The sequence below is a fragment of the Caretta caretta genome, chromosome 3 (assembly GCF_965140235.1).
Source record: "Caretta caretta isolate rCarCar2 chromosome 3, rCarCar1.hap1, whole genome shotgun sequence".
In the NCBI taxonomy this organism is placed as follows: Eukaryota; Metazoa; Chordata; order Testudines; family Cheloniidae; genus Caretta; species Caretta caretta.
Genome location: NC_134208.1, coordinates 206,299,487 through 206,321,544, shown reverse-complemented (window position 1 = coordinate 206,321,544; position 22,058 = coordinate 206,299,487). Strand labels below are relative to the sequence as shown.

The following is a 22,058-nucleotide window of genomic DNA, read 5'->3' as shown; positions in this document are numbered from 1 at the left end:
AATTAGAGATGGGCTTACGCTGAAAAATGTAGCTCTAGGTCTGAAGTTTGTGGATGCTTAGCCCTTTATAGACATAGAGGCCAACTGTGAAGTTTAGATCCAGATTTGAGTTTGGATTCTGAATCTTCCTCCTCCATCCCCAGAGGTTTGGAGGTGTTTGGATAAGGGGCTTTGCTTCAGTCCCATCTCTAATAAAAATATTTGTATTGAGGATTTACAGGGAGAACTATACCATTGTTTAAAAATATTGCACCAGGAGAGAGCTGATGAAATGGCATTCACGCTTACAGAAATGTCCTGGGACAAGTCAAAACGACAGTAGCAACAACAGAACTGTGTTGCAGCATGCATTTTTGTATTCCTCAGAGCATGATTATAATTGCACTGGGGAAAGACAAGAGTTGCACACATGCTTTAATATTATTCATTTACTTTTGAGTTTAATGTCTGTGTCCTCATCTGTTCTCATTCAGACAAGCTATTTGGTCCTGACCTCTAGTTGTAATCACCTTTTGGGAATGAATGAGTTGTAACTTAAATGTGTAAAATAACAAAGTGTAAATACATGTGGACTATATGGTAGCCAACAGAGATTTGCTAAGCTTTGCATAAAGTTCTTAAATAGCCTTCTTGAATACAACAGAAATTATGGTGATTTCGTTTACGGCTTCCTTAATGGAATTGTTTAAAAATACGTTGCTTTTTTCTCTTCAGCATTAGCAGTTAAGGCACCTTACTGTTGTAGTATGATCAGAAATAGTAATACTAAGGAAACTAATTTTCAGTCCTCAGAAACAGAGAAATTAAATACTGCAGAGCCATTCAGTGAAACACAAAACAAAAACTAGCACTTTTAATAATACATGTGCAAGAGGGAGATTTAGTGCTATATTGTACCTTGAAGCACCAACCTAGGAGTAGACCCCAGAGACACTGTGACCCAGAAACACTCCTCTGAGTCCCACACAATTCCTTCCTTGCTTCAGGGGGCAGCAGTAAATTATATAGCCTCTGTGCCAGCTCAGCTGAACTGGCCAGCACTTTGAGAGAGTGGAGCCAAGACTCTACCCACTCCTCCACCCGTCCCCACACACCTGCTCTGGGGTGGGGGAGGAGCTGGCGCAGGCAGCATCTGCTCATTCCTGCACTCTCAGTCTCAAGGTCTGGGTAGCCAGCAGAGGGGTGTAAAGAAGGTTCGACCTCCCCTGCCTGGGCACTTAGTTCAAGTCACAACCTAGTCTTTTGTTACCTTCTCTGGAAGCAGCCAATACTAGCCTCCTTACCATGTATGAGAAGCTCATTCTTCTTAACCGTTAGGTTCCTTGGGCCAAACATATTCCTAGTGCAACTCTGGTCAATTCAGTGGAGTCGTACGGGATGAATTTTGGTTTCTTTTTTGTATCTTAGGAAGCACTTTTGTCATTGGACACATTCTATTGTTCTAATAATACTTTTTTATTTTCTTTGCCCACTTGCTTTTCAGGCTGTCTCACTATGAGTGCAAGTGCTGATCTTACTGTAACCACAGGAATAGAGTTAGCAGAGCAGACCTCTCCAACACTACCCAATGCCACGAAAAACAAAGCCTCTGGGAAACTTCGGCACTCTGCTAGTGCTCTCAGCAAATCTTCAAATTAAAGCACTTTGGAAAGGGAAGCCTATTCAAGGGAATTTGAAAAAAAAATCGGAATAAAATAATTTACTGTATCACTAGAACATTGCTACATGCTTTGGATGAGCATATAAGGAAGTGTACAGTTCCCTTATGTGGCAAAACTTAAATTATTGATGGACAGCTATCACTTGATTTACCTGTCATGCATTACACTTGATTATTGTTGTCACCAAAATAACTATGTCAAAACTGGATCTTTTTCAGTGTGTGAGGCATTTAACTGATGTGGGGTAACTCACTTATTTTCCCTTAGAATCTGTAGATGCAAGTACAGCTGTCACAGGAAGAGGATGCAAAGCAAGTATTGAAACCAATTATTTAATTTACTTTCATTGTGTTGATCGTTTAATCATTCCAATGATAGTTTAACACCTGTGTGTATATTAGCAAATTTTGTCTAAATGGAAAACAAGTTTTCATTTAATTAAACATGATGGACTTTTTCTCTTAAGTGTGGGTGAATGACTTGGGTGCTTTTCAGTATGTCATCAAGTGCTCCCTTCCTTTTCTGTTTTTCTGTTTTTGTGCATAAAAACCATAAGTATCAAATAGCTGTTTTAAGTAATTTATTTGTAATCTAGGAAAGTGCTGCTAATTGCATAAATCACCAAGACCTGGATTAAAGTCACTTGGCTTAATCTTGCCCTTTTATTCAAGGGTGCATGTCCCCATTCATTTAGTAAAATCCTGAAATTGAGCTTGCGCTGACCCCCGCAGGATTGGGCCCTTTGTGGGATGCTGCATATTAACATCCCAGAGAGCAGAATTAGGACCCCTGCATTCTATCCCTTATTGTTGGTTATAACCATCACATGCCAATGCTGGTAAATTTAAGGGTTTGCAGTTTGGGCTTTTCTGGTATCTTAACAAAGATTCATACTTATACCATAAAATGTAATACAGGTTAGAGATGTTAACCTGTACAGTTTGGGTTCATACCATTTTAGTTTGTGTCTGTCCATTTATTTTTTGATAGAAATCTTCTTTTGCAGCACTATCTTTGGACATAGGGTCATTTTGTCATATGAAATGTTGCATGTGATTAATGCATAATGTGAGCTAATCACTTTTTTCTGTTTGTGTGAAAAAAATAAAATGACCAGTGATTTCATTTAGAAAAGCAAATATTGCACATTTGCAATAACTACTTTTCAACCAGATTTGTGTAACTGGGAGCCAGTACACATCCTCAGTAGCCACACTGACATAGCACATCAACAGCGCAATAATCTGCAAATTAAAGTATCCCTAGTTAGTCCTAGATATTGTAATAACCTTCCCAGGATACATTACATTGTGTTCTTTTGGTGATCTGCATATTGTGCAAATGTTTTGGATATAAAAAAACCTCAGTACAACTTCACTGAATAGTGGTTTTGAGGAGTTAAGGGGAAATTTTTGTACTTTTAGAAAATTAATATTACCATAAAAGCAAGGAAAATAAGAGACACACACTGTAACCACTTAAACACTTAATAGAAGGTAGGGAATTCAGATTTAAGGCTGAAATTCTGTCATCCATTATGACTTTGTATTGCAAAGGTCTGTAAACAGAAGTTGATTTTCCATATAATAATGCTGTAATACCTAGGAACAACAGGGTATGAAATGGCGGAGTTTCAAAACTGAATTTCCTGACCCTTTTTTTGTTTGATGGAGAGACAGGGGGCAGTTGTCAGACACCTAACGTTACCGTAAGTTTGTTTTTTGACATTTTGGCTACTAGTGTTAGTATATATGTCTGATTTTTGTATCATACCCCTGTAATCTTCCTAATCTTCCTCAGGTCTAGTTAACATAGTCTCTGTTTGTTTGTGTTTATTAAGCTGGATGCACACCTGAAAAACTTAATGTGACTTCTTACCTGAACTGAAGGGGAGCTACTTTAAGTAAAGCTAAATGCACCATTGGGTCGCCATTTTTATTTGGGCTTTTTGTTTTTGCACTCAGTTTCTGTGTATACATTAAGTGAATGTTTATTTTCACGTTCACAGTGATCTGTGCTTATTCTCTGTAAATAATGAATGCTATTTGATAAATCTTTACAGTAATAAGTTATAGCTTGGCATTTTGTTATTGACTTTTTGTATTAGTTTATTTGGGTTCTAGTGGTAACCAGTTTATCAGGAAAAATTAAAATGGGATGCACTCATTATCCAGAGCAGAAACTAGAAATTGTTACTTGTGATGTTAGTACATAGTCTACACTAGCTAGCATGTACAGGTAAATGCAGCCAGCCTCCTGGCACAGAGCATAATTGAATTGCTGACATTTCTGATTGCCATTTGACTTTCTGTTCAAACCTTGTTCTTTGCAACTTTCTGATTGTGTGTCTATAAAATAAGTTAGAAAAAAATGTGTATTGCATTATCTAATGTGTTTTCATTTTAATCATTGTTGGGTAAGGAGTTACTGTGCTTAGTTACCCAGTAAAATGTGTGTCAAATACACACCAGGTGGAGTAGCTCAAAGAGCATTTTTCTGAATGAGACAAAATATTTCCTTCTAAAACGACACCAATCTCTAATGCAGGGAAGAATGAAAGCGCAGAATTATTATTTCCCTGTTATAAAAAAGTGTATTTTCTTCTTTAAAAAATGAAAATTAGAATCTGAGGGTTTCGGTAGTATAAAACAAACAAGTACACCCTTTTCTTAACTCCTCAGAAATCTATTAAATCTCAGTTCACTGCATAATTCTGATTTAAAATATGTTAAATGTAAAAAATGTATCTTTGTGATATATACAGCTACTCTGGTCCTTTGTTTAGATGCCAAGTTAAAACAAGGTACATTGATCCTGTGGCAATGGATTTTATTTCCAGTATTGCAGTAATAAATGTAGATTTGAATGCATTGGATGAATATGGATACAATAGAGTGTCATTTGCTTACCTGCACCATTTTTGACCACCTGCATTTTGGCTAAGAGAACAGAGCTATTGGCCAAAATTCAGACTTGGTATAAATAAATGCAATTCTCATGGAAAGCTCCGAACAATTTCATTAGTGACTTCCATGGTGAAATAAGTTACATATCTGGTGTAAGTGGTAAAACAATGTAACTGACACAGATCTGGCATTCCTGTAACTGAAGCTGACTAGCAGAATGGGCTGTATAGCAGGAAGAACTGCTAACATGAGGATGTTAGGTAGGATGTGGGAGGGTAAATTGGACTCCTGCTGAATACCAAAGAGTTGTACCTTTTTTCTGTCCTGCTTACACCATTCTTAAGCCACTGGTGAATTTGGCCTATTGTAGACTTGACAGACAGACAAGTACACTGCTAATCCATAAAAGTACAGGGGACCAGACTGTTCCATCACATCTGCACATGCAGGTCCTTGAGAAGTCACCTGACAGGATGATCAGACCCATTTTGTAAGAGTGTATTATACTTTACAAATGAGCTGGCTTCTGACAGATGGAAGTTTTTGTTTAGCTTTTATCAGTGAAAACTGTTCAGCTACCCGGCAACATACTTGCCTAGTCCAGGTTCCATTTGGCATAATTAAACACCAACAACTAGATTTCATGTAATCTAAGGACAGTTCACTCCCTGCCCCCATCATAACAGTATTTGTATTTCCATAAGGTTTCCTAGAAATTTGAAAACTAATATTACAAATATGCTCATTTCAATATTCAAGGGAAATCTCCAGAACATCTTCAGTATCTGATGACATGAGAAGACCTCCAATTAACCCTTGCATACAGTGACAATAATACTAGTGTCTAAAAATAGTTGGTAAAACTTTGGGGTGAGGGGGTCACCTTTTATAAATCATGAGACTAAAGATATTTTTCAGTTTGTGTTGGACCAAACTCTACAACAGCTGTGGCTGAAAATTCTCTCCAACTCCAGTTCTCTTGACAGTTTGCTTCATAGTACCCTTAACTGGGGAAATAAAACACTCCAGAAGTGTGTGCTGTTGTGATGCAAGACCTTATTACCATAGTGCAACTCCATTTGTCATTTGGCTAAGGTGCTGTAGTGGATATATTTTTACCATTCAGTTGTCAGAAAGATAATTTACAAAAACAAGACATCCAGGAATTTTATATATAACCTAGATATACCTTCATGTGTGTTGGGTAGATACCTTTCCCAAAGTGTAAGGGTAGTCATATAATATAAGTGAATTGTGCTTATGCAATATTTCTTTTGTAAATGCTTGTATTCTAACAACGGAGGGAACAATCATGGTATCTTTAGAAAACTCAGGAAGCTTCCCTCCTTCAAAATGCCGCAGTCTTCAGCGTGAAGGGGCAATTTTGCATCCTCTAGTAAAGCAGGAGAATTGTGAGTCTTTTAAAAATGCCTCCAGGAACCAATAAGATACAACACTTGAAGTCTCCGCTCATTAGGAAGGGAGTCTGTTTTCCTAATATACAACTGGTTACATGGATATTTCCACAACAGTGGCTTTGCTTTTATCACAAGTTATAAAGTCAGGGCTCCTGTTGCTTTTACTAGAAAAGGATGCTTGAAGAGCCTCAATCTTTTATATGTTCTCCTATTGGGCCCATTTGTAATGTCCAGTATACGGAACTGTGCAGGTGAAGTGGAAATGGCTGTGCTTTGTAATTTTCTTGTCTCTGAACATACCAAACAATCTTCCCAGTTCATTATCCTCACGAAAGTCAAACAGTGGAATTTCAGAAAATAAACTGTCCCCTCTGAGACTGGATTCCAACGTGTCACGTACCACACTAATCCTTTACTAGTCTACGGTCTAGGTGATGATCAGACCTAAGGGCCAGTGGCAAAGATGCCCAAAGATGTGATGATGCAGAGAGCCTTGCCTTCCCTTACACTCCTGGGCAGGGGCCAAGAACAATCCCAGTGGAGAGCATAGGCACTGTGCCCAGCTCATGCTGACAGCAATACTAACTTCCCAAAAGGGTGAAGGGTAAGAGCATCCCACTCCCAGCAACCATGCTGGCCTGGCATGGAGCACAGTACATGCTGCACCTTTAAACAGAGTGGCAATGCGTCATTGCAGCATGTGCTTCTCCAGAGCCCCAGTTGAATTTCCATCTGGGGTTCATGCTATGCTGGAGCCTTTCCTCAGTCCCCCAGTGTGGCTAATGGCTTAGAAAGCACAGTCCAGCCCTTAAAAGGCTTTGAAATGTTATCACATCTGCATTTGTGCTTTTAGTTTGAGATTGAATGAAAGAAGAAGGTACAAACTCCACAATGCACACTTGTGTAATCCCGTGCACAAATGATGCACTCATGTCGCATCCTGTGATTGTTCAGAAACCATGTCCCAGATTATTTAGCTTCTTAGGCACTGCCTCGCTTGAAGCCATTTAATACGTGCTAGGATGATTTCTGGGAGAAAGTGAAAACAGCCCTATTGGTGACTTTCACTGGATAGGGCAGTTACAACTTTTGCTCCTCTTAGAACTTGATTGAGAAAGTTGGTTTCTCAGATTGTTTTGGGCCTGAGTCATGCAACTCTCACACAAGGAAGGTCAGAGTCATCCCTCATGTGACCGTATCAAAATCAAAGAGAGTCCCCAGGGGTGAATTCACCCTATCAGACTTGATAAGAACTCCTCATGGGAGCAAGGTGTATTCACTAGGAATACAGGGTCTGATCCTTATCATCAACTAATAATGTTTGACATAATGCTTTAAAGTCCAAAATGCAATCTGCTGCAATTAGCAAAGCCTCTCTCCCCTTTTGGGCAAAGCTGTATAGCTCTTGGATTGCCTTCAAGTGAAATGTTCAGCAAGGCCCCTAACCATCCATATGTCAGAGAGAGATTTGCCTGAGTGAGGAGTTCCAAACTGGGCCCAGACAGGGTACTCAAGGTAATCAAAATGATTCTTCATTGGAATGTTACATATTTTATTCACACAGATGGCTGTGTCCTTGATGCACATAGGCAATTCAGACTGAAATTTGCTCCTTTTTCATCCCCTGCCCCTCCCCCTGCTGTCTGTAAGCCTCGCCTCCTCCAAAGGATCTTTGACTACTGAACTTAGAGCCAGCATTGCCACTGATACCCTTTCTCTGGATGATATTTAGGAGCATTCATTGCAGCACTCAGCTGCCAGTAGTAAGTACATTTGATCAATATTTTCAAAGAAATGGCCCTTTGGATAAGTGCAGAAGTGAGGCCCTCATGAGAGCACTCTCACTGTATTGAACCTGGCAAGCATTCTCAGCTGTAGCCTCTGGCATGGTTTGAACCAGCAGAGGCTGTGCAACAATGGCATTATCTTCAGCTTCCTCTGAAGGGGGTTTTGCAGCATTTTGCTAATAATAATTACAGACCATTACCAACCCCCAAAGACATTATTTATGTACCAATCAGTGTAAGAAATGCTTAATGAGAGTTCCTCCTCTTCTAAGCCTCATAACACCTTGTTGCAGAGTGATTTACATGAACATTCAAAATGATCTCTTTCTACTGTTGATTTTCTACTCTACAGAGAGTTTACTTAGGAAAATGAAGGGGGTCAGTTCTCTCAGTCATAATGGGAATGCTATGGGGGTATTTGTTTGTTGGTGGGGAAAAGGACCCCCTAGTGTCTATATTGGAGAGATTAGGGGGTGAGAGAGTTCTCTTTTAAATAGCCTTTGGGTGAACTTTTGATACTGAAATGGAAAGTTAATCCTACACAGCAGGAGATGAATTCTAAAGTAATTTTGTTTGTAAAATTGTTAGTGAGACTGTGTAAAACATTTGTTTTCTCCAGCACTGATGGGGATGAAGGCCCTGATGCTGTGCACACTTTTTTCACATGTGAGTGACTACACACACACATGAGTAGTCCCACTGAGTTCAGTGGGGCTATTCACACATGAGTGTTTGCAGGTCAGGGACCTTAATTTGTTTAAAAAAAATATTTGATATGTTTTAAGAAATAAGAGGGAAATTTTCAAAGGGCAGTTAGCAAACCACCTCCTCAATGGAATTTGAGCATTTAAGTTCTCTTTGTGCTTTTGAAAATCTCATCTTTCCTTTCCCTATATACATGTAACATGCATGAGATTTAGTTGATCAAAAGGGAGAGACCCCCCCAGCCCTGCAAAAACTTGCACACCTATTTAAGTCAAAAGTTAGCACCTATTAAGTCTTTGCAGGATCAGGGTCTTAACATTGTTACTACTGTCTTGGTATATGTCAACGTTCCCATCAGAAACACGCCTATTATCAGGAGGTTGTTGCCCGCCATTCATTCAGGAGTATCTTGCTCTTGTATGGCTCCAAAATATCTTTGATGTTTACATTTGGGTGGGTTAATGTTAGATATATAAGAATTGGCAAAAGTACAGCGAAGGGCAGCAAAAATGATTAGGTGTACAAAAAAGATTCCATATGAGGAGAGATTAAAAAGACTGAGACTATTCAGCTTAGAAAAGAAACAACTGAGGGGAAATATGGTAGAGGTTTATAAAATTATGAATAATATGGAGAAAGTGAATAAGGAAGTGTTATTTATTCCTTCACAAAACACAAGAACCAGGGGTCACCCAATGACATTAATAGGCAGCAGGTTTAAAACAAACATAAGGAAATACATCTTCACACAATGTCCAGTCAACTTGTGGAACTCATTGCCAGGGAATGTTGTGAAGGCCAAAATTATAATTGGGTTCAAAAAAGAATTAGATAAGTTCCTGGAGGATAGGTCCATCAATGGCTATTAGCCAAGATCCAGGACACAACGCCATGCTCTGGGTGTCCCTAAACCTCTGACTGCCAGAAGCTGGGACTGGATAGCAGGGGATAGATAACTCGAAATTGCCCTTTTCTGTTCATTCCCTCTGAAGCATTTTGCAACGGCCACTGGAAGACAGGATACTGGGCTAGATGGACCATTGGTTTGACCCACTATGGCCATTCTTAACTAATCCATTTGAGTAGTCAAAAGACATGAACAGCTGAAGAATGGTTTCAGATACTCTAGTCCACATTGCCATATGCCTGAGCTAGTGCACTTGCACAGAGGTGAGCAGTCGCTAATTCTGTAAGATGAACAGTACTGTAATGTGAATGCAGTGCTGGCTAATTTACAGGGCATTAATTGTATGTTCCAATTGAAACTGTATCATTATTTGATCCATAACAAGTCTCTCCACCCATGAGATTTTTCTTTTCTTTTTCAGCATGCAAAATAGCAATAAGTTTGATGCTCAGGTTTAATGATCACCTAGGGTCTCTTAACTGTGCTTCAGGCCATTAACTTCTCCCATTTACATCACTCCCTGAGAAATGACCCACATCATGATCCTTATTGCTTAAACGATCACCCAGATAGTGAAGATCAGTACTGAGTCCTCTAATGATTATGGGCCTGATCCTACAAACACTTGCCACCAGACAGAGGACCTGAGCTAAAGCCCATTCAAGTTGATGCAGATTCTTTCCATAGACTTGAATTGGCTTTGGATCGGGCATGTGAAGTTCCGTTGAAGTCAGTGGGGCTACTTGTGCTTTAAATGTTTCACAGAGTAAAGGTGAACATAAGCACTTAAGTATGTGCTTGTCTTGAACATTTGTGTACCCTGAATCAGGGCCTGTATGATTAATGATAATAGCATAAATGTCCCTAAATAGAAATGTATACAATAGACCAAACCTCTTAAGTCTGCCAAGTAAATAGCATTGTTAAAAAGAATCTAAGTACCCACCAGATGGAGGTGCCAGACATTTTGAGATTTTTTTTCTTTTGAACTAATATTTAATTTACAAATGAAAAACTATAGAAAAGAGCAGTAAAATGCTGGCTTAACCCAACAACGTATGAACTGTCGCTGATGTATGCCGTTAACCTACTCTGCTGTACCTTGGTGTTACAGCAGATATGTCATCAGTTACTACAGTGATCCAAACTTCTAGTGGACTTTCAGCTTTAAACTGACAAAAGCCAGGCAATTAAGAGATAGGAGAGAAGCTTTGCTTTGCTTTGAAATAGTTTTGTGGGTAGATTAAGGAAAAAGAAGTCAACTTTCTAACTTAAGAAGAAAGGTGATGTAAAATTAACATTTTGCACTAATCCATTTAAATTCCCAGGGCATTGTGAAAAATATTGAATGTGTGTTTATTTATACTAGACTATGCTAGCTTCAAAGTAGTTTTCTCTTTTCTAGAAATAGTAACTGATCCTTTTCTAAAAGTAATGTTAGGCAAAGGTGTATTATGCTGGAGAGTAGGCACTTACTGTTACAGGAGAACCATTTAAAATCAAGTTTCATAACTGAAGGGTGCATTCTGAAAACTTTTCCAATGTTACCTTACCTCACCTGACATGTCACTAGGCAAAATGTATTGATTATGAGAGTGCTGTATTCTGCAGTGGGGTTACATGGAAGATGTGGAACTCCTTTCTGCATGGTTTTAGTCTTGACTTGGCTTCAATGCTGAACAATAATGGAAAAATCAGAATCCAGAAGTACAGTCACATTGGGATGTCTATACATATCTTAGACTGCATAAGATCATCTGTTCAGTTATAAAAAGCAGGTGCTACAATGTCCTGTTTTGGTGCATTTACCTGTATTATAACATCTGTAAGATGAAAACCCATGCTTGAAGTGCCCATCCTTCTTGTTAACATATCAAAAATTTTTATGATGCAAATCTGAAATCTTTGTTATGTGAGTTTTACAGTGAACTAAGTTTCATTAAAAGTATTTAAAACTGTAATCTGACTTGTGTGTGTGTGTGTAGGTTTGAGATGCTTGGATGAAATGCGCTAGATGCGTCAAGTCCAAATGTGCTGATACTTTACCAAAACTAGCCTTAAGAAAACCACAGTGATATTCCAAGTAATGAAATACAATTTAAATTATACTGTAAACTCTATAGTAAAACACTTAAGTCTTAATTCTCAGTTACCCTAAGGCCCCTTTACACTGTTCTGGCGCACTAATTTATTGGTCCCATTTGACTGCAGTGGAAGCAAAGTTAGGACAACACTGAGCACTTCTGAAAATCCCACCCTTGGATTTTTTTTTAAAACCTGTACATAGTACCTGAGAGAGAGGATGCTGCAGAAGACTGTACTTTATCAGTGGATATGTGCCTAAATATCATCCTGGTGTGCATTCTCACTAGACCAGATTGGCTTGTCACCATGGGCACGTGCACCTAACAACAAGGAAAGGCAGTTACTGATAGGTTACATGGAAATCTCAATAATCAAACAACACTATGTACAAATCATAAAACAAGAAGATGCATGTCAACACTCACCCTCAGGCCCATCTGCTCTCCATTTATAGATGCCAGAAGAAAACATTTATGGCTTGAATATGCAATTTTCCAGATGCAACAGATCACGCCCCCAAAATGCTATCTGAGACTGATTACAATGTGGCAATAGAAGCATGGAGATGAGAAAAGCACTTTCTAGGGGCGTGTGTTAGGGTTGCCAAGTGTCTGGTTTTCTACCAGAATGCCCCCTCACTCCCTGCCTGCCATGGCTCTGCACAGCTCCTAGAAGTGGAAACATGTCCCTGCAGTCCCTCATCCCCAACCCCACCCCAGAGCCTGCACCCCCAGCAACTGAGGTCTGGTCTACCTTACTATGGAAGTGTCTACACTTAGATTTGGTTCTTGCCGACATAACTGCCCTGCTATGTATAACTTCACCTCCATGAGCAACATACTGTTGAAGTAGTTACAGCGACTCAGTGTCAGTGTAGACACTGTCCTGCTTACTGGCTTTCAGAAGTAAGCCTACAATGCCCATACTGACAGTGTAATCCAGGGGTGGGCAAAGTTTTTGGGCCGAGGGCCACATCTGGGTGGGGAAATTGTATGCAGGGCTGGGGCAGGAGGTTGGGAGTACGTGTGCAATCTAGGCTGCTCTGCGGGAGGGCTAGTCTGTGAATGCAGCTCCCCTGGAGGGTGGGTCTCCACTGCAAGGCCCCTTGCAGATCAGGACTCAAAGCGGTCGCCTTTGTGGGGGTGATGCTATTTTCTCCGTGCTTCACTCCTGGGTGTTTGAATCCGCTGGGGGGGGGGGGAGCGCTAGGTTAATGGCAGGTGGGCGAGCCGCGAAAAGGGACATGAAGGAGGGAGCCGCGTGTTTGCTTGTGATGCGCTCTGGACTGTAGCAGAAACGCAGCTAAAAGGACTAGCCCTGACGAGAATTAATTCCAGCCAGGGTTAAGGGCAGTCGCTCTGCTGGTGGCGGGGGAAAACAAAACAAGTGAGATTTACCCTGAGAGTGTCTCCACCGTGATTTCCCGCTGTTTCTGTTCGGCTCCAAACCCTTCGGCCAGTAGTTTCAATGTGGTGGGCAGTGCATGTATCTAGCTCCCCCCGCCCCCCGCATGGCGAGAATAGGAAGTGCTTTAGAGTAAACTTTCTCACCTGGGGCCCCGAAGCCGAGCGGGTGAAGGTTTCTGCAATGGGGCTATGCCGGTGGTTAGACCCTGGCACTAGTGAACTGAAAGTTGAGATGGCTGAAGTCTGGAGCGCTCACTTTCACCTTCGCCACGGATCAGCTGAGCGCGCTCACAAGCCATATGCTAGCGCTGATCGTTACAACAGAGGGCTGTTGGTTTTTTTAATAAAAAAACATTAGCTCTACTGTGTTTGTGATTTGGGGCTGGAGCTAACGTGTTGGTTGATTCAGGCCCAGGCCATGAGGCAGCCCTCGGTGAGGAACTGTCAATTAGCAAGAGAAAGGGGATTAGCCAGCCTGACCTCAGCTTTAGCCCTTCCCCTTTGTAAAGCGTTGGTTTACAGTAATTTGCTTCCTGGTAATTTTACCAAACGATGGACAAACTCCTCTGGTCTCCCAAGCTGCGCGCTCAAAGAAATAACGATTTAGCAAATGCCTAAAGAGCTTCGTTCTTCTTGGCGGGTTTAAAGCTGTAGGGGAAGGTGTAACTAGGCTGCCTAGGTTTTAGCTTGCTAAGTCACTCAGAGCGCCTTCAAAGGAGGGTGTGTGAAAAATAATCACCAGAGTGATATTTTATATACCACAGCGGGCTCTGTTAAGCTCTTCCTTCTTTTAAGCTTAAATGAATAGATTAGTCTTCGTTAAAGAAAAGTAGGAAGGCTTTGATTAATGAGAAATATGAGACGTGAAAGGATGTGTACTTGAATTTGAAAATATTTTATTTGAATAGTAAATAGTTATACAGTTGAAACAGTTCTATTGAAGCATTCTATAAATAGCTAACAGTTAAGAAAATAATGTGTGTAGAAAAGAGATTGCATCTAAAAGTAAGAGCTGTCGGTTGCACAAGAGCTGTCTGCGCCCTTGGAGCAGGATAAAATGGTCAAGATTGTGTGTTATTCTAGGTAGAAAAGTTAAAACCTTTTAGCAGATCCCTTTAGAACAAGATCTTCTTCTAAAATGCACAGTGAAATGGCAGGACGGGGAAGGGGAAAAGCGCATCAAAATATTCACGATCAAATAATATCAATCTTCATAATATAAATAAATAAAGAATAAATAACAATTACTCAAATCAACATATACATATAGTCAGCTCGTGATTCTACCTCGCTAAGGACAAACAATCGAAAAAAGAAAGTTGGCAGGTAATATTTAAGGCAGTTTCTACAGCATATTCTGGAGACCATCAACAGTAGAGTCAAGGCATTTGTGGCTATACTAAAGAAAACAAAATGAAGCAGTTTTATTTGTTCACATAAAAGGGGGTGGGGGTGTAAAGCCAGCTTCCAGCAGTTCACAAGCCATAATAAAGCTAATCATGTGGTAAATTCAGTTTACAGCCTGTGAAATATAAAGGCATTATTCTTCGAGATTGACTTTAAAAAATAAAAATAAAACCAACAACCCACCCAACCCCTAGGCTACGTACACAGAGAGATGGGGGCAGAGGAAAACCAGAGAGACTTCCTAAGGGGACCGCGATCCCGCTAGCGATCAAAGAGGGGCTGCTTTTCAGAGACTGAGCTACAGTAGCAAGGACGGAGGAATCACCACCAAGGAGACACTGGCACAAGTGGATTTTATTATTACTCCCCCCCCCCCCCAGCCCCTTTGTTTTCATCTATAAATAAACCAGGCGCTGGAGGAGGGGCGGGGGGATCAGCCGGGGTCCTGGAGAGCTCGGCTCTGCAGGGCGAAGCCGGTCCGAGGCAGCTGCCAGGCTGCAGCCCGGGGGGCAGGAGGGGCGAAGGCACGGCCTAGCAGGCGGGGCGCACGGGCAGCTGCAGGAGGATGACCTGCCGGTTCTCCGAGGGGTGGCACTTGTTGATGTGGCGGGTGAGGCCGGGCGAGCTGTAGAAGGTGGCCGGGCAGTACTTGCAGGGGAAGACCTGCGCCGAGTGCAGCAGGCGCAGGTGCCGCTCCTGGCCGCCCTTGCTGGGGAAGGTTTCCCCGCACACCGGGCACAGGTGGCACTCGCTGGCAGCCGGCGCGCCGGGGCCGGGGCTGGGGCTTTCCTCCGGGCCGGGCCTCTCCGGGCCGGGCCCCGGCTCGTGGCCCAGCAGGTGCTTGCGGAGGTAGGCCTGGCGGCGGAACCGGCGGGCGCAGGTGGGGCACTCGTACAGCCCCTCCTCGGAGCCGGACTCCGAGCCGCCGCCGCCGCCGCCGCTCCCGGGGCTGGGCGTGTCCCGCTCGCTGCCGCTGCCTCCGGCCTCCTTGGGCGGCGGCCGCTCCTCGGGCGCCTTGGCGGCCGGCGGCGGCGGCGGCGGGGCGCTGGGGGCCGGCCGCGGCTTGTGCCAGCGGCGGTGCGAGGCCAGGTTGGCCGGGCAGCTGAAGACCTTGTCGCACTCCGGGCAGCGGTACTCCACGCGCACGATGCGCGAGCACTTGTGCTGCGCCAGGGCGAAGGGGTCGGCGTACTCCTCCTTGCACAGCTGGCAGATGAACTCGCCCAGCGGCCGCGGGCCCGGCCCGCCCGCCCCCCGCGCCCGGGGCGGCTCCACCGGCCCCTCCTTGATCTTCAGCCCCAGCACCGGCGACGTGGTCACCTCGTCCTCGAAGTTCAGCTTGCGGATGGCTTTGGCTTTCTTAGCGGCCGGGGGCTTGTGCTTGCCGGGCTCCGAGCCGGCGGGGGGCCGCTTGGGCTGGGGGCGGCCCGAGGAGGCGGAGGGGGGCAGCAGGGCGGACAGGCTGCGGGTGCCGGCGCTCGCCTGGCCGTTGCAGTGGGTGTCACTGTGGGTGCTGCTGGGCATGCCCTGGGCGCTGCAGTGGGTGTCCCTGTGGGGGTCGCTCGGGGTGCTGCGCTGGGGGCCGCTGGTCTCCGCGGGGCTGGAGGAGGAGACCCACAGTTTGAGCTCGGCCGGGGCGAAGAGCAGCGGGTCCATGGTGCTGGGCACCGCCGGGGCCGGGAAGGACTCTGCGGAGACCGGCGAGCCCAGGTTGAAGCTGCGCTCCAAGGATTTCTTCTCGTGCTCCTTGCTGACCGGCCGGGTGGGGCTGTACAGCGCCTGGCACGCGGCCTCGGGGGTGCCGAACTGCACGGGTTTCGGGGGCGGCGGCGGCTCCCGGGGCGCTGCGGGGGCCGCCGGATCCAGGCCGGCGCAGGGGAGGGGCTGGGAGCAGCGCTGCTGGCCGCCGGCGAACAGCAGCAGCTCAGGCTCACCCTCCTGGCCGCAACGGACCCGGTAGGAGATCGGCGTGGCCCTCCGGTTCCTTTTCACCAGGAACCCCCGGGGCATCTTTGGCGGCTGGGCCGGCGGGGAAGGCACTTGAGGCGACGGCGACAGGGGCGCGGATCTGCAGCAAAAGGCTTGTGCGTCTGGCTCCAGCCGGCTGCCTCGCTCAGGCTTTGCTGCCTGCTCCTGCCATCCAGTCCGGGCTCAGCAGCAGAGGGACAGACCCCCGACGTGCCGCTGCTGCTGGTCCCCCTTTGCACTTGTTGTCTGGTGGGCGCCCCGCAAATGGGTCCCGTCTGCCCCTGCCCGGATCGCTGCACTCTTTTTAAGGGGAGAGGATGCCATTGTTCGAGCCTCCTGCTCCATCCCCGAGCCAATCAGCGCTTCCTGCGGCTCCTATGGATTGGAGGAGTGTGGGAGGGTGCAGGCTCGCAGAAAGGGGCAGGGACAGCGGGGTCGCTTGCTAGGTACAGCAGATGTACCTGAGGGGTTTCTCTCGTTCGCTTTCCTTTCTCTCCCTCCCCCCTCCTCCTTTCCCCCCATTTACTTCTGGCCCCTCCCGGCTAAAGGCACACGCCTGGCCCCTCCTCTTTTCACGGTCTGATGGTTTTCTATAGGAAGGCACACGTGCCTGGCCTTTGTGTGTCTCCTCCGGGGGGCACAGATCTGCCAAATGGAAATGTCCATCAGCATGACAATGAGCAGCATCTCAAATCGGGGGGATTACCCGCGGTTCTGGAGCAAAATAGCAACAAAGGAGAAGAATGGTCAGAAATATGTCAGGAGGGTTCAATATGCAAACTGGAGAAGTGGGGGAGAAGAGAAAGAAAATGTAGGTTCTGAATTGTTTAAAAGCTCTCACCCCTAAGGAAACGCTGGGATGGGGGGGGGGCGTATAATTGCAAACAACACATTTTAGGAGATTGCCACTGGAGTCTGAAAATCAGGACGTTAAATATACTGGCAAGGAAGTGTCCTCAGGAACTGATGGGAAGCCATTTCGAGAAGAAACATACATGCTGGTATAGTGGTTATTCTAGTCTGAAGCGCTCATAAAATCCAGCACTGCTGTTCCTGTCCAGAATCTCTTCGAAAAGTTCTGACCGTAAATAAACACTTTATCAGCAAAGCAAATTGTTGAATTGGTACACTTTGGAGTTGAAGAGATTGGGCGCTGGTGAGGGGGGGCGGGGTGTAAGACTTGGGGGGAGGCTTTAATTACAAAAGAAAAAAAACTTTTGTTAAATTACTGAAAATACAATTACTCATTCTGGTAAATGAAGCCTCTACCACTTAGCACAGTGTGTCAACCTCAGTGTTATTTATTATTACAATGCATCTCTAGTTTATCATTATATATATCTGACAAACTTCTTGTACACGATCCTCTGCGGCCTCATGCATTTTAATTCAGTTGGTGCATTTTGTCTGCTGTTTGACATCAGATGCTAAATCAAGGGGTCTAATCAAGTAGCTAAAAAATAAAGAAAGGGTCTGTCTGTCTCTGCACAGTAGCTTCCCAAAGCCTCACCCCCTTCACCTTTGTGAAGGAAATTAACCTCTTTCTATTGAATGCGACCCGCGGCCAATCTGGACGAGAAAGAGACGCGTGCTGCTGAGCTGGGGCAGGGGGAGAAAGACGGGAGGGCGGTGGGGAGAAGAGAAATCTGTCCACCAAGACAAGGCAGCGGCTGCAATAGCACAAGACACACCCGTCAGCCAGCAGAAGTCATAAGAGCGAAAAAACAAACAAAACCCCAATACCCCGCCTCCCTCCCTGCTACATTTGGGACGCAAAAGGCGTTATCCTTCTAAAGGCTCTCTCTGTCACTCCACAGATTGCTCAAGGAAAAGCATGGACAAAAGTCTCAGGCAATAATACCTGTTACACGGGTATGGGATAAAACCTTCCCAGAGCTGCTTGTCCTATAATCTTGTCTAGAGAAAGAAGTAGGAGAGGGATAAGAAAACGTGGCAATGATTTTCTCTGTTCCTGTCCCCCCCAGCCCTTAGAAGAACTGGATCGAAAGCCAGCTAGCCTGCTCAGGCTTCCCGTGTGAGTCTTGTGTCTGCTCCTAATCGAAGGGAATGTATTAGCTCCCCCTCCCCCCCACCCCAGTGCCCTAACGCTGAAGTTTGTTAGCTGAGCTACATGGTGGTATTTTTTGCTTGTAGGTTACTCATTGCCCTTAGTTGCGCAGTGCCAGGGTTGGGCATGGACCACCAAAATAAATGGTCTGATGTTGAGGATGCTTGAACGCTTTTGTCAAAGCTTTATTGTCACGGCAATAAAGTTAAGTGAAGCACGTGCGTGTCTGCAGGATTGGGAATTTAAGGTAGCTCTCAGATAATAATCATGTAAGCTAGACCCTAGTGTAATAATTCATATGTTGCCTGCCATTCGTTATCGGGCAAATAGTCAGTTAATGACAGACCATTGGGGAAAACGAGAAAAATGTTTATGTGCCCATAGCGCTCTTTCCCTTCCCCACCACATCAGCCTCATACTGGATCTAATCAAACATTTCTTTTTCCTGCCTAGATTGCAAACATCCAGAAATGCCTGCTAATCCAAATGCAACTGATGTTAGCCGTTTTAATCCTGATTTATATTGCGTCTATAACGACAGAGAAGAAGCGGTACTGCCCCCGCCCCAATTACTTTCTCCCATTTTTATTACTCTGTAGGTTCCAGTTTGGCTAGTTTTGTAGTTGCTCAGACTCTTCTCCTGCTCTATAATATGTGAGGAATATAGGCACTCTTTTTCATTAAAAGAGATAAGTCAAAATACCTAACCTTAAAAAGCTGAATGCAAAGAAAAAAACCGACAAAAACCCGTTGCAGCACAGCGAATTCAAACAGTGCTATGAATTAACCAAAGGGAATCTATTGAAACCTATTGAGATACTTCGAGTCAAAGGATCCGTTTCTTTTTGTTGTTTTCCTAGCCCCAGCCAGCTGAAAAAAAAAAAAAAACAAAAAAACCCCTCCTTGCTTTCAGTCATGTACTACGGTAAAGATTAATTGCAACTTGAAAGGTACAAGTATTCTAAACTAATTTTCACAACAACAGAGTGGAAAAAATGTTGGGGAGGGGGAGACACCCGTCTTCAAAAGCAGGTGCAGCAGTGTGCATCATCTGACAGTTGGAGCTGCTGCTGGGCTGTGCAGTACTTCTCGCACGGCCGCTATGGCTCACCAGACAACACGGCTTGCGTTGAACCCTAAAGCCGTTTTTGATTGGGGAGTCTTCGGGGCAAGGACTGGGCCTTCCTTTCCATGTGGGCAGCTTCCGACCTGAGCACCCTGCGGGCACTACTGCACGCTGCATGAAGCGGCATACCAGTAATAATGACTTTAGCACCGATCTGGGGAAAGGCGCTGTCCAGTCAGTTGTAATAAACAGAGCCTTTTAAAAAATCAAATAGTATCAGTGTCTGAAACTCAAGACGTGACTGTTATTTTTGAAGCGTTTGAACTGAATGAGTCCCTCTAAAACTACAAAGCAGCCTCTCTTCCAACCCTATTTAACTCTTTGTCTTCAGCAGAAAACTTCCACGTTTCCCCCAGGGGATTCCCAGCTGAGTCCACCCCGCCCCCTTCCCTTACAAACCACTTTGTTTGCGCCAAGTTCCCTTCACAAGCAAGACGAGACCAACGGCATATGTGGGAATTTGCACAGGGAATATTTCATAGCTCCTCAGGCCAGGAGAGACCGCTGTCATCTTCTAGTCTGACCTCCTGTGTGACACAGGCCATAGGCCTCCTCTGAATGAATTCCTGTTCGAAACAGAGCCCAGCTTTCACAAAGAGATCAAGTCTCGAGTCACTTCAGCGCCACGTTTTGCAACTTTTTTTTTTAAGGGAATAAGGCATGTTGTGTTTTTCTCGCTCGGTTTCGTTTGTATTCTGCCAAGATGGAAAATCAGTGGCAGCAAAGCTCAATTGCATGGCGTTTTCCTTTTGGCGAGGCTTGCTGGGGAGACGCGTTTCTACAAGATCCCCTATTACCCTGTCCTGTGACAAGGCATTGCGGGGGGGGGGGGGGGGGGGGGGGGGAGCACAGCCAGTTTGGGTCAAGGAGTTTGCTATTTTGAATGTTCCTGCGAGCGCATCGGAGCGAACGGCTAAACGGTTTGTCCACCCCTCAGCTTTATTGATTTGCCTACTTTACTCCAGATTTTAAGCATGCCTCCCTGTATCAGCCGACAGGCGCAGAGCGGTTTTGATTACTCAACACAGCACCAGCCTCATGCGTTTGGCGGAACAAGCCCAGAATTGGGCTGAAGTGTGACCTGCAAAGAGCAGAGCCCTGCCTCCGATTAGATGTTTTTTTAAATCGACCTTTCCCCCTTCCTGGTGTAAGTATCAAGTGGATTACAGATTTTTACTTCCACACACCCACACCCCCCTTGTCAGACCGTTTCATCAGATCCACAAACCCCATTTTTGTACATATCAAGCTGACCAGAGATTGTTTTACACACACACACACCTTGTAGGTTGCAATCAGAAAGGTTCATCAGGTTTCTAACCCCCATTGTTGCATGACGCATAAACAATTGCTGGGTTGCTACTGTTTGACCTAGGGCTCGGGAGCGAGCGCAGCGCATTTGCAGGAATTAGCGATTGTTGTGTCTGTCTGCGGGCCACGCGAGAGACACGCGAATCCCTCAACCGCTCCCTCCCCCCCGCGCCTTCTATTCACCTTCCCCTCTCCCCCGCCCCGCTCCCTTTGTTCAGCAGATTAGCATAAAGCTGCTATGGATCTCCCGTTTAAATAATTACACACAAAAGAATACTACATGAAAGCGAGAGAAAACAAGAGAGAGCCCACGAGTCTGTTCCATTTCACCCAGCTACCAGAAGAAAAAGACCTGAAGTATTTTCTATTGCTTAAGTTTCAAGTATCCCCCAATGGCAATCTGCTCTGCTCCCATTATTCAGCTTTGGGAGGGGGGGGGGAGGCTGTATGCGGGGGAAGAGAGCAGTTCTTTTATTACGCAAAGTATACTGGGTAGAGGAGCTTTCTCTTTAAGTGGCGTATTTATGGCGATTTGTTTATGCTATTCAGGCATAGCTGCCCAAAGGCCTAAATGAACGGAAAGTTTTGTTTTTTTTCAGCCCAGGGTGGGTAAATTGATCACCGTTTCTGGAAAGAGAGGGAAAAAGTAAATACCCGAGTGTGAGAGAACAGGACTCGATGGCATTTGTTGCAGGACCAGCATGACAAACACCCTAAAGACTGGTTTCAGAGGAACAGCCGTGTTAGTCTGTATTCGCAAAAAGAAAAGGAGTACTTGTGGCACCTTAGAGAAGACTGTTACCTTTCAGTCGTGTCACACAGCAATCCAGCATTGATTTCCTTTAGCCTCCCCAATAAGCATGTCCTAAAACTGAGTGATCAGGCAATACCCTGTAAAGATAAGTAGGAGAGAATAACTGAGATTCACATCGAGCCACATGCTGGTGAGTGGGTTGCCCCTTTCTTGTTTCTTTCTCTCTTGGTTTTGGTGTGTGTGTATGTGTATTTTATTTGTCTAGTGCGAGTGTATTTGTTCACTGATGTGTGCGTCCCTGCCTCCTCGCTGTTTAATGGGGGAGGCAGCGGATTTGTTTCTATTATCATTAGCATACAGCTGCAGGTTACACGAGCAATCCCCACACGAGCAACGTACACTTTAGCCCAGGCTTATCATCACTTCTCTCAACCAGAAAACAATCAACAGCTACTCACACATGGCTTCGTCCCCCCCGCCCCGGTTCCTAGCCCCCCCCCCCCCCCACTATGTCTGAATAGTGATAGACGTGTTCTACATCTTCCGCTG

The 22,058-nt window shown here is 44.8% G+C and overlaps 2 protein-coding genes across 5 annotated transcripts in view; one reads left to right on the top strand and one right to left on the bottom strand.

The window, feature by feature from the left end:
- The window catches only part of RALGAPA2 (Ral GTPase activating protein catalytic subunit alpha 2), a 303,204-nt gene extending 291,859 nt beyond the window's left edge, over nt 1–11,345 (top strand). For 2 of the 4 annotated variants that reach the window (XM_048842432.2, XM_048842433.2), the window contains one exon: nt 1,484–11,345. In XM_048842432.2, coding sequence (XP_048698389.2) covers nt 1,484–1,638 — 155 coding nt within the window. In that variant the 3' untranslated portion in view covers nt 1,639–11,345. The remainder of the gene's footprint in view (nt 1–1,483) is intronic. The other 2 variants (XR_007355571.2, XM_048842434.2) reach the window with 2 other exon arrangements.
- Nucleotides 11,346–13,751: 2,406 nt separating this feature from the next.
- INSM1 (INSM transcriptional repressor 1) lies at nt 13,752–16,745 on the bottom strand. The gene has a single exon (XM_048842438.2). It carries the CDS (start codon nt 16,290–16,292, stop codon nt 14,814–14,816), a length of 1,479 nt encoding a protein of 492 aa, XP_048698395.1. The 5' UTR covers nt 16,293–16,745; the 3' UTR covers nt 13,752–14,813.
- Between the last annotated feature and the right edge of the window lie 5,313 nt (nt 16,746–22,058).